Raw genomic sequence first — 12,555 nt, forward strand, 5'->3', positions numbered from 1 at the left:
CACGGTGCTTGGGTTTTATTTAACATCATGTCCATGACCCAGGGCCAGCTTGGAATCCAGAGTCAGGGCAGTCACACAGCCCGTGGCTCACCAGGTCCCCTGTTCTGCCAGTCCACCCTGTGCTGACAGAAGCCAAGGGGCCCCCATAAAGCAGGTGTGGGACTCAGCTCACTTATAGGTGTCGAGAGCCCTTGTGGAACGGATTCCCAAAGCAGCCGCTTCTCCAGGCAACTCAGACCCCGGTGGTGGGTGGGTCAGAGCAGGCAGGTCAGGGTGGGCTCCTCCGTGCCATCTCCTTTGGTTTTGGCCTGAGCTTGTTCCAAACCCTCTCCAGGGCCACTTTTCCCATGCAGAAGGTGATGGCAAAATTACGCTTGTACCAGTCTCTACAGAGAAACAGGAGAGACACATGTGACATCCCCCCAGTAACTGCGGACTAGTGCCCAGGCCTCTGAGGGCAGTTCCCAGCCAACAGGGAAGTCCTTCTGACCCTCCACCACCCCCCACTGTCTCTTCCCTTTTCCGCCCTGGTTAACACTAAATGGGCCATAAGAGCCTTCCTTCCCCCACTGGTTTGAATAAGACCAAGAATAAGGCTCAACAAAGTGAGTGCCCCGTGCTACCCAACCCCCACCTTTTCCCATTCTGCTGCGGTCCTCTAGCTTTTGCTAAAGGACTCCGAGAGAGAAGCCTGGGGTGCCCAGAGTGCCGTGGCATTCCTGAGAGAGACGACCGCCGCGTGATGGGAGCGTAACCCCTGGGCCAATGGCCGGCAGGACTGAGCAGGGACCATCCTGGTCCTTCACGTGCACAGGCAGCGCGAGGCAGAGCACTCTGCGGACGTCAGTGAACTCAGCATGCGTGCCGGCATCATCAACTCCACCTTTTCTAAATAATCTGAGTTTGGGCCACTTGTGTCTCCACGCAGAGGCCCGGGGCTGCTCGTGCAAATGCTGGGACAGAGTTCACAGTCTCGAGCTCCCCTGTGCATGAGCTACTAAACATGCTGGAAGCTGCTGAATGGGCCAAGCTCGGGAGGCTTCCAAACAGAATGCACACATTCCAGACTCTTCTGTTAAGACTTTTAAAAATTTATTTATTTGAGAGAGAGATCACAAGTAGGCAGAGAGGCAGGCAGAGAGAGAGGGGGAAGCAGGCTCCCCGCTGAGTAGAGAGCCCGATGCGGGGCAAGATCCCAGGACCCCGAGATCATGACCTGAGCTGAAGGCAGAGGCTTAACCCACTGAGCCACCCAGGCGCCCCTCCAGACTCTTCTGATGCTAAGCCCCGGGAAGCTGAAATGCCAGTAAGTACCAGTGCTTTTCAGTTGAATGAACTAGCGAGGGCACGTGGGACTTTTATTTCAGACCAGACTCTGAGGGTTTACTGGGTCTCAGCACAGAAGGAGACGGACCAAGGGCTCCAAAGAAGCAACGGCAAGAGGTAAAAGCACTTGTTTTCTGGACCCTTTGCACTGGCTGGATAGAAAGCCCCTCCCCTCAGGAGAACGACCGTCTGTATCTGTCCCCTTCAGTGATGCTGTGAATGGGAAGCAGTGACCTAAATGAACAAGAAAGGCTTCCACCCCATCGAGATGACAGTTCTTACGTCACTAAGGAAGAGCCGGGGCCACTCCACCAACAGTCTGACAAGTGTAGGGAAACTCAACTCTTCCCGTTTCCATAGAAGGCAGGGGCAGGAGGTGGCGAGAGCACAGGAGGGGACGCTGAGGCTCCTCGGCTACCCGCCCTTGGGTAAGGCTGGTCCTCTCTGCTCTGAACCCCACACGGCGTGTACCCAGCTCACCGGAGACGAGGCGGGCTTCAAACATGCTACAGGGTCACATCAGAAATCGAAGGTCCAGAGAAACAGAACCAGTACTGGCTCGACTGAGTAACTTTGTGGGCTCAGGGTAACATGATTGCACTAGCCCCTCTACGCACACGCTGTGACACTGACCTCCGCTGCGCGTTGGTCCCGTGGGCTCGCCCGGCCTCAGCCACTCCCCCCTTCTCTAGATTTTACCTCCCCTGGCCACCCTGACACAGCCGCTATTACCTTTCAGACATCACAGCCTATCATTTCATCTGAAAATATATATTATGTATCATTAAAACACTTTGTAGGGGCGCCTGGGTGGCTCAGTGGGTTAAAGCCTCTGCCTTCGGCTCAGGTTATGATCTCAGGGTCCTGGGATCGAGCCCCGCATCGGACTCTCTGCTCAGCGGGGAGCCTGCTTCCTCCTCTCCCTCTGCCTGCCTCTCTGCCTGCTTCTGATCTCTGTCTGTCAAATAAATAAAAAATTTTTTTTTTTTTTTTTAAGATTTTATTTATTTATTCATCAGAGAGAGAGGGCGAGAGAGCAAGCACAGGCAGACAGAGAGGCAGGCAGAGGCAGAGGGAGAAGCAGGCTCCCCGCAGAGCAAGGAGCCCGATGCGGGACTCGATCCCAGGACGCTGGGATCATGACCTGAGCCGAAGGCAGCCGCTTAACCAACTGAGCCACCCAGGCGTCCCAATAAAAAATTTTTTAAAAGATTCTCTTTAAAAAAAAAATACACACACTTTTTAAAAACATGTAACCACAATACTACCACTGCATCTGATCAAATGAACAATAACGTATCAGTACAGACTAATATACAGCCACTGTTTAATTTCTTCTAACGGAGTATCTTTTACAGTGGTTTGTTTGCATCAGGACCCAAAGAAAGACTGTACACTGCACGAAGCCTCTTTTAACCTGAAGTGGATGCCCCTCCTGTTTAAAATTCTAATTATGTGGGGCGCCTGGGTGGCTCGGTGGGTTGAGCCACTGCCTTCGGCTCGGGTCGTGATCTCGGGGTCCTGGAATCGAGTCCCGCATCGGGCTCTCTCCTCGGCAGGGAGCCTGCTTCCTCCTCTCTCTCTCTCTGCCTACTTGTGATCTTCCTCTGTCAAATAAATAAATTCTTAAAAAAAAAAATTATAGTTATGTGTCTGCCTTCGGCTCAGGTCATGATCCTAGTGTCCTGGGATTGTCCTGGCATCGGGCTCCTTGCTCAGCAGGGAGTCTGCTTCTCCCTCTCCCTCCACCTGCTTGTGCTCTCTCTCTCAAATAAATAAAATCTTCATAAAAAAATAAATAAAATACACTACAGTTACCTGTTGAAACTAGATCATTTGTTCTTTCAGAATTTCCAACATTTTGTGACTGTATATTCAGGCTATCTTTTTTTTTTTTTAAGATTCTATTTATTTATTTGACAGACAGAGATCACAAGTAGAGAGAGAGAGAGGAGGAAGCAAGGTCCCTGCTGAGCAGAGAGCCCGATGCGGGGCTCGATCCCAGGACCCTGGGATCATGACCTGAACTGAAGGCAGAGGCTTAACCCACTGAGCCCCCCAGGTGCCCCTTCAGGCTATCATGTTAGACATGATCTTCTATGAACCCCTCACCCCCACCCCATACACCCTTCACCTTTTTCCTGTGAACTGGTATTAAGCCTGGAGGTCTGCCTAGAGTCCTCTCCATTTTTTTTCGTAAGGACATGTCACAGGTGGTACCCCGACTTCCTCCTGCATCTCACAGAGGCACAGTGGCAGATGCCTCACTGTGTACGATGAGAAGATGCGCCAGGGTTCAGGAGCTGTCACCCTGAGCCCCATGTTATAAAGCCCCACCAGCTTTCCTACCCCATGGTTATAGCGGCTGTGAGTGACTGTGACCCAGATCCATTATTTCACTGGGAAAATGTTAATTTGCTTTAAAAGATTTTAAAATTAAAAAAATTTTAATTTTAAATTTTAAAAAATTCAAAAAATTTTTAAAATTTTTAAAAAATGGGGGTGCCTGGGTGGCTCAGTGGGTTAAGCCTCTGCCTTCGGCTCAGGTCATGATCCTAGAGTCCTGGGATCAAGCCCTGCATCGGGCTCTCTGCTCAGCCGGAGCCTGCTTCCCCCTCTCTCTCTGCCTGCCTCTCTGCCTACTTGTGATCTCTGTCAAATAAATGAATAAAATCTTTTTTAAAAATTTAAAAAATGATTTTAAAGATTTTATTTACTTTACAGAGAGAGACAGTGAGGGAGGGAACACAAGCAGTGGGGGAGAAAGAGGGAGAAGCAGACTTTGTGCTCAACAGGGAGCCTGATTTGGGGCTCAATTCCAGGACCCTGGGATCACGACCTGAGCCAACGGCAGATCTTAACGACTGAGACACCCAGACGCCCTGGGAAAATGTTAACTTTCTAATTCCACCACTCCTTCTGCATTAGCTGTCATCCTTCTACCAAAAAAAATGCTCCTTCATGTGGTTACCCAGAAATACAATCAATCTAAGAAAGGTGTGTTTTCTTTGGATTCTTTTATTTACGATTTTTTTAAAAAGATTTTATTTATTTATTTGACACAGAGAGAGAGAGAGATCACAAGTATGGCAGAGAGGCAGGGTGGGGGCAGAAGCAGGCTCCCCCCTGAGCAGCGAGCCTGATGCGGGGCTTGATCCCAGGACCCCAGGATCATGACCTGAGCCGAAGGCAGAAGCTTAACCCACTGAGCCATCCAGGCGCCCCTATTTTAAAATCCAAAGAATACAGCTGGCTGCCTAGCTATACCCAGAGGTGACTGAGCTTTTCAATATTGTTATGACTGCAAAGACGTTTGCATATTTGATCATTTCCTTTATGCAGCTGAAGTGGCTTCAACCCTGGCCTACGGGAGCCCCTCCAGTTGGCTCCAGTACTGTTCTCCTGTGACCCTGCTGGTCTCTAAGCCTCCGCACCTGGACATACAAGGTGTCTCAATTCATCTGGCGCTGTTCCCACCTCAGACCAGCATCTCCAAAGAGTCCAGGTTCCCTTTAGTGGAAAGCACTGTCCAAGCACGAGGGGTACAAACTGCCATAGGGTTGCCACCTGAGTATCTTTAAGCTATCAATTTTATTTAAAAGTGTAAAAACTAGGTTTATGGCAACATCTACCTTTAATATAAACATAAATGTCACTAAATACAAATAAGAAAATAATCCTACCTTATACAGATATAATATTCAGATTTTGAGAAAAAAAATACTTACCTGTTATAATACATGTGCTTCAGAAAATTTTTACTTAAAAATTCCTTGTAGAAGTCAGCCATTTCTTCTGCATCTAATGTTGCTTTTTGGCCTGAAAATTAATTTCAATTTAAACATTAAGATTTACTGGGGAGGACCCACAAACTACTACTGATCTAACAGAGGTCAGCAAGGCTGCAGGATATAAGATTAAAATACATACACCAACTGTATTTTTCTACACACCAGCCAAGAAACAAGCCAAAAATGAAATTAAGAATGCAATTCCAGGGGCGCCTGGCTGACTCAGTGAAGCAACCAACTCTTGATCTGGGGTCATAAGTTTGAACCCCATGTTGGGCACAGTTCACTTAACTGAAACATATATACATATTGAAGAAAACTATTCCATTTATAATAGCATCAAAAATAATAAAGGACCCAGGAATGAATTTGAGAGGAAGTATTAAGACTTACACACTGAAAACTACAAAACACAGCTAAAAGAAATGAAAGAAGACACGAATAAATGTAACGATATTCCAATGTTCATGGTTTAAAGACTTCACACTGCTGAGATGAACTTGACACACAGGTTCAATACAATCCCTCTCGAATCCCAGCTGGCTTTTGGCAGAAACTGACAACCAGATCCTAAAATTCATGTAAAAACGCAAGGAAGTGGGGCGCCTGGGGGGCTCAGTGCGTTAAGCCTCTGCCTTTGGCTTAGGTCATGATCCCAGGGTCCTGGGATCGAGCCCCGCATCGGGCTCTGTGCTTAGCAGGGAGTCTGCTTCCTCCTCTCTCTCTGCCTCTCTGCCTGCTTGTGATCTCTCTCTCTCTCTCTCTCTCAAACAAATAAATAAATAAAATCTTTAAAAATATATAAATAAAATGTACTGACTAAATCAAGGAGATGAAAATTTGTCCCTGTTTCCTTCTAAGAGATTTTTAGTTTTATCTTTCACATTTAGGTCTTTGACCCATTTTGAGGTTGTGCTTGTATATGGTGTGAGGTAGGGAACCAACTTTATATTTTTGTATGTGGCCTTCAAGTATTCCAGAACCATCTGTTGAAGAGGCTGCTCCACACACAACCACCCGCCACACTGAACTGCTTTGTTACCTTCACTGAAAATCAGCTGCTCGTGAGCGGCTGTGGTTATTTTTGGACTCTGAGGCCTGTCCTTGTGTCAGCACCACACCGTCGTTTTTTTATTAAGATTTTATTTATTTATTTGACAGACAGAGATCACAGAGACTGGCTCAGTCAGTTAAGTGTCTGCCTTCAGCTCAGGTCATGATCCCAGGGTCCTGGGATTGAGCCCTACATTGGGCTCCTTGCTCAGCGGGGAGCCTGCTTCTCCCTTTCCCTCTACCTGCTACTCCACCTGCTTGTGCTCTCTCTCTCTCTCTCTCATTCTCTATCAAATAAATACATAAAAATTCTTGGGGCGCCTGGGTGGCTTACTGGGTTAAACCTCTACCTTCAGCTCCAGTCATGATCTCAAAGTCCTGGGATTGAGCCCCGTATTGGGCTCCAAGACTGCTTCTCCCTCTCTCTCTGCCTGTCTCTCTGCCTATTTGTGATCTCTCTGTCAGATAAATAAGTAAGATCTTTTTTAAAAAATTCTTTAAAAAAAAAAAACCATCACAACAACAAAAAAGAATAACCCACTTTAAAAATGGGCAAATTAACTGAATAGATATTTCTCCAAAAATCACAAAAGAGACTTGGTATCACTAGTCATAAGGGAAATTCAAATAATAAAGTCAGTAAGATACCCCTGACACCCACCAGGACAGCTAAAATCGTAGGCTGTAATTTAGGATGGTTAGACAGACAGCAGTAGGACACGTTGGGGAGGACACGGGAAAGCCGGAACCCTCACGTACTGCCGGGGGGAGCGGGGGGACGTCATACAGGGCAGCACTATGGCAAGGAACCTGGCAGTTCCTCAAAAAGTTCAACACAGGGTCACCACATAACCCAGCAGTTCTACTTGTAGGTATGATACACAATCGCTCACAGCAGCAGTCTTCATAACAGTCAGAAAAGCAGAAACAACCCAATGCCCGTCAACTGATGGACAAACAAAATGTGGTCTATCCACACCAGAGATTATTATTCAGCCAAAAAAAATCTTTGAAATCCCGGTCCATGCTACAACATGGACGAAACCTGAAAACATGCACTTAAGGGAAAGCAGGCAGACACACGGGCACCTGGGTGGCTAAGCTGGTTAAATGTCCGACTCTTGATTTTGGTTCATTGGTTAAATGTCCGACTCTTGATTTTGGTTCAAGTCATGATCTTTTTTTTTTTTTAATATTATTTATTTATTTATTTGACAGAGAGAGAGATCACAAATAGGCAGAGAGGCAGGCAGAGAGAGAGAGAGGAGGAAGCAGGCTCCTGCTTAGCAGGGAGCCCGATGCGGGACTCGATCCCAGGACCCTGAGATCATGACCTGAGCCGAAGGCAGCGGCTTAACCCACTGAGCCACCCAGGTGCCCCTCAAGTCATGATCTTAAGATCACGGGATCGAGCCCCACAGCAGGCCCTGCGCTCAGCACGCGGAGTCTGCATGTCCCCCTCCCTCTGCTCCCCCCACTGCCCTGCCGTTCACACGCATTCTCCTTCTTTCAATAAATAAACATAATCTTAAAAAGAGCAAAAGCAGACACCAAGGTCACATATTATATGTTTCCATTTATCTGGAAAGGTCCAGAACAGGCAAGTCCATAAGGACAGAAAGTAGTAAGTGGCCATCAGGACCCGGTGGGAGGAAGAAAACGGAAGTGACTAACAGTGGGAATGGGGTTTCTTGTGGGTGACGAAAATGTTCTGGAATGAAATATGGTGATGATCGCACATATCTTGTGAATGCCAACTATTACTAATTGTAAATAAAATGTGAATTTTAGGCGGACCTGGGTGGCTTAGCTGTTAAGCGTCTGTCTTTGGCTCAGGTCAAGATCCCAGGGTCCTGGGATCGAGCCCCGCGTTGGGCTCTCTGCTCAGCAGGGAACCTGCTCCCCTCCCCTGGCCTACCTCTCTGCCTATTTGTGATCTCTGTCAGATAAATAAATAAAATCTTAAAAAAAAAAAAAAAACTTTCTACGATCGAGAATACCGTATTTAACTTTTAATCCATAAATAACTGATTTTTAATAATTAACTTCTTGAAATACTTGGAATCTATTAATATTATAGGGGCCATGAATCCAAATTTACTCTTTTGGGCCAGAAGTAGATTCTCCATCACCGTTAATTAGAACAGACCTCTTCCTCCCTCAGTCTGCAGGACCCTATACTCGTGTCCTCTGGTCCCATGGAGGCGACACGCCTGTGTTATCCCCCACACTACCATCACCGCAGCCTGGAAACTGTTGCAATGCTAACAGAGTGGGCGCCTCCCCTTTCCTTGATACAGTCTTTCCTGTTTCATCACCAGGTTAATGAAAAGATCTGATGTAAGCCCAACCTTCCAGCACATGGTAACGCCTGGTAACGCCCTCTACAGGAACTCTGTGATATTAACGACAAGACTCAAAACCACCTCTCCCACCTGTTAAGAGAGTGGTTACGTCACAGCCTCCCTGACCCTGACGACCCTGACGACCCTGAGGCTGGCATGCCCCTCCCTTAGGGCTGCGGCAACTGTGACCACGGTCCGGGGCCAGGACAGCACAGGGCAAGCTGAGAGCCACTGGGGCAAGGTGACGTCAGACAGGCGCCGGGAACCGAGTCACTAGGCCAGAATCTAGGCCCCTCCACTTACTGTGTCATTTTGGTTACATACTTTGCCCTCAGGTTCCTCATCTCTAAAATGGCAAAAGTCGCAGGACCTACTTCGTTGGGCCACGGTGGGAACTAAAACACATGACGCAGCAGAGGACTTAGCGTGGCAGCCAGCACGGCCGGGGGCTGAAACTGTGAGCCGGTACTCTCCACTTGCTGTCAGGACCCGGCATCCTTCCCGCCGCTCCAGCCCGCCAAGCCAGCACCCTGATGGCACCAACGGCAGAGCCCGCCACCGTGCGGTCCGGCTTCCGCAGCTCTCCACCCTGAACTGATCCTGGCCGGGCTAAGGATTAGCAGAGAGAGGGGGAACCGCGCTTTAGCCCAACGAGAGACACGGCTTTTAGGGCCAATAGTTTTCTGATTTTTCATGAGAATCACGTTTTGACAGCAGAAATCTGTTTCACAAACATTATGAAATGTTCTTCAGGCCTAACACCGACGGCAGGAGAAAATGATCAAAGTTACTCTGGATCTTCTATCCAGAAAAGAGCAGGCGGCTCAGGGGGGTAGAGACCAAAGGAGCACAGCGTTCTCGCCACATCGAGCACAGGGCACGGGGGACGAGGTGCGGAGAGTAGCCAGGCAGGGCCGTGGCGGCCTTCAATCCGGACCCAGAGCACAGCCGCCATTCTGTCGTCACGTGGAGTCTGAAAACCTAAGCTAAGCAACACATGTCAAATTTGCCCTTGGGGAAGGATGGTCCGGCTACACTGCAGGGTGAATCTGAGGCCGGAGTTGATAAACTACGCCCGCAGGCCAAATGCTGCCCGTCCTCTTGGAAATCAAGTTTTACACATTCATGCCCATGAGTCTACGTATTTTCCATGGCCGCTTTCACACAGCGGCAGAGCTGAACAGCCGAGACGGAGACCCCACACGGCCCAGAAAATGAGACTCTTTACTATCTCGCCTGCTACGGGAAGTTTGCCGACCCCTGATTTAAAGACTGGAGGTCACAGAACCAATCAGAAAGCTACCACCGCGGTCACAGAATTAGCAAGCAAGCGCCAGAACGAAAGCGATATATCCAAGTCAGGGAGCGGTGTGGGTGCTGGGAAATGTGCAAGAGGAAATCCTCAGAGAAATGGGGGGGGGGCTCTGAGGAGGGCTTCGTGACGTTTGCGACTCCCGGGGGGCTGGTGGGCGCCAGCCTGAGCTGAGGTCAGAGCGCACGGAGTGGAGCTGGTCTAGGAGAGAAACGTGCTCTTCCGCAGACAAGGCTGCAGAACCAGGGGACCTTGCGACAGAAGTTCAAAGGTCAGAGGGAAGGCATCGATCAGCAAGACCTACAATCAGGAGAAGGTCGATCTCCCCCAAGGGGAAAAGAGGGAGCAGGAGGAGGGCAGACCCACCATTACACGCTCAGAGCACCTGTCCCAAAGGAGACCACAACTCGCCCCCGGGTTTTCTCTCCTTCCTTGGACATCCTTTCTTTGGGGGGAGGGGCACAGAGGAGGGGCAGGAGGAGGAAGAGGATCTCTAGCAGACTACCCACCAAGCGTGGGGCCCGAGGGTAAGGGGCTGGGTCTCACCACGCGGAGATCATGACCAAGAGCCGGACAGTCGACCAGCTGCGCCACACAGGCGCCCCTCACATCCTTCCTTTTCACCTCCCGCAGCTCCTCACACACACACCACGTTAGCAGATAAAGGACAAAGAACAAACCTGATCCAGCTCTGGGTTCCAGGCCTCTAGCTTTTAGTCTTGAGCGAATAAATTCTTCTTTTTCCTAAAAGAAGACAACCATCAGAATGCCCTTTCTTCGTCTTGCCATCTTTCCTGGGCCAGGACGCAGCTTCAAGTGTTCTGGAGATTTCTGAGAAAGGACCCAACTCCAAACCGGTTTAAGCCATCTGAATTTGGTTCAAAGTCCCATGCTTGAAGCACGATTTGAAAACAAGATGTTTAATAAACTTTGGGAGGTTCTGTCTGTTTATAAATCCACAGAGTAAGATGAATATAGTCCATCTGAGATAGCCTGCCCCAACAGCAGGACAAATAAAGCTTAAATACGTTCCTTCTGGATTCGAGCATTTCTACTTCTTTCTCATATAGTTCATTAGCAATATGCTGTTAAGAGTTCTGAATTCTCAGAATGAAATCGCATCACAAAAACCCGTATTTTCATAAACACACACACATATTCTAGTGCTGGCTCTGCTACTTCTTTTAATACTTAAAAGTCTCAAAATCTGTGATTTTACAATGATCACTATTTCTTACGGACAGTCACAATACTGACTTAAAAATCCTATGCATACATCCCTTCACAGACGTTTGCTGTAGGAGGGAGGGCGGGGAGAGAAAGGAGAGGGAGGGAGGAGGCAGGACCAAGTGACAGAAAAGCAAAGGATTTAGTGCCCCCACGTGGCCACCCTTGTTCTTTCTTCCTCCCGCAACCTCTGATCTAAGCTTACCTTGCGAAATGTCAAATTCTGGTTTGCCCAGAACTGTTGGTTCCATTCTTGTGTTTCTTGTCTTAATTGTCTTAGCTTTTGTTCCAACGGTGATTCGTTTTTGGGGACGTAAAAGTGAACGGGTCGAAGGTTTGAATGTTTATCTGGGGGTCCTATCCAATCATGGCAAGATTTTCTTGGAGGGCAGAATCCTGAGACCTTTAACAAAATGCACAGGGTTTTAACATAAACTAAATGAATCCCTATATATATAACGAATCCCTATATAAATAACGAACAGTCTAGACTTAGAAAGTCCCGCATTGGCTTCCTCTGTTTAAGACCATGTGTCAGAGGACACCAAGTTGAGGGAGCCGCAACACTGCTAACATGAGCAGCTACAGCCCGCTCTGCCGCGGCGCCGGGCCAGCTCAGCCTGAATGCAGAAAAACCACCTCGGGCTTACTTCGCATCGTATACAAAACTAACTCAAAATGGGTCACTCTAAAACTGTAACAACCTCTAACTTCTAAAACGGTAGACAGTGTCTACAACCTTACCCTAGGCAATGACTATTTAGCTACGACACCAAAAGCACGAGCCCCAGACTGGGAGAAAACACACGCAAATCTGAAAGAGGATTTGTTCCCAGAATATATAAAATTTCTCAAAAATCAGTAACAAGAAAACAGATGATCCAATTTTTTTTTAAAAAAGATTTTATTTATTTATTTGACAGACAGAGATCACAAGTAGGCAGAGAGGCAGGCAGGGAGAAGAGGAAGCAGGCTCCCCGCTGAGCAGAGAGCCCAATGTGGGGCTCGATCCCAGGACCCTGGGATCACGACCTGAGCCGAAGGCAGCGGCTTACCCCACGGAGCCCCCCAGGTGCCCCCCCCCCACCTTTCAATACGGCCAAGACGGCCCTGGAAGTGCCCAGCAACGCTGCAGGCTGCTGAAGACGCAGGCCACATGAGCTCTTCCACGTCTCGGGTGGGAATGCAAACCACGCTTCACACACAAGCCAGCGACCCACTCCTGCCTACTCATCCCAGACGAACAAATACGCATGTTCACAGAAACGGCCGTCCCGTCTACGACTGCTAGAACTGGCTTTATTTATCCCTGCCCAAGCTGGAAACAGCCTGGTGAGTGGAAAACCAAGCACGGCGTGTCCGCACATCGGGTGCTCTTCAACAGCAGAGAACTACGTGCAACACACGCGAATCTCAGATGCTTCGTGTTCCCTGAAAAAGCCACATCAAGACCATCAAGACTCACAGGAGTGATTCTACTCACAGGACACTGTGGGGAGAC

The 12,555-nt window shown here is 48.6% G+C and overlaps 1 protein-coding gene across 2 annotated transcripts in view; it reads right to left on the reverse strand.

Moving 5' to 3' along the window:
* LOC122893565 (cytochrome c oxidase assembly factor 8) overlaps positions 1–12,555 on the reverse strand; it is a 27,075-nt gene continuing 14,520 nt past the window's right edge. Inside the window, exons 2-5 of one of the 2 annotated variants that reach the window (XM_044230655.1) lie at positions 11,260–11,457; positions 10,508–10,571; positions 5,055–5,145; positions 174–386 (exon numbers count right to left, since the gene is read on the reverse strand). In XM_044230655.1, coding sequence (XP_044086590.1) covers positions 269–386; positions 5,055–5,145; positions 10,508–10,571; positions 11,260–11,457 — 471 coding nt within the window. In that variant the 3' untranslated portion in view covers positions 174–268. Of the gene's footprint in view, positions 387–5,054; positions 5,146–10,507; positions 10,572–11,259; positions 11,458–12,555 lie in introns of both variants that reach the window. The other variant, XM_044230654.1, reaches the window with a different exon arrangement.

Source organism: Neovison vison, chromosome 13, assembly GCF_020171115.1.
Source record: "Neovison vison isolate M4711 chromosome 13, ASM_NN_V1, whole genome shotgun sequence".
NCBI lineage: Eukaryota > Metazoa > Chordata > Mammalia > Carnivora > Mustelidae > Neogale > Neogale vison.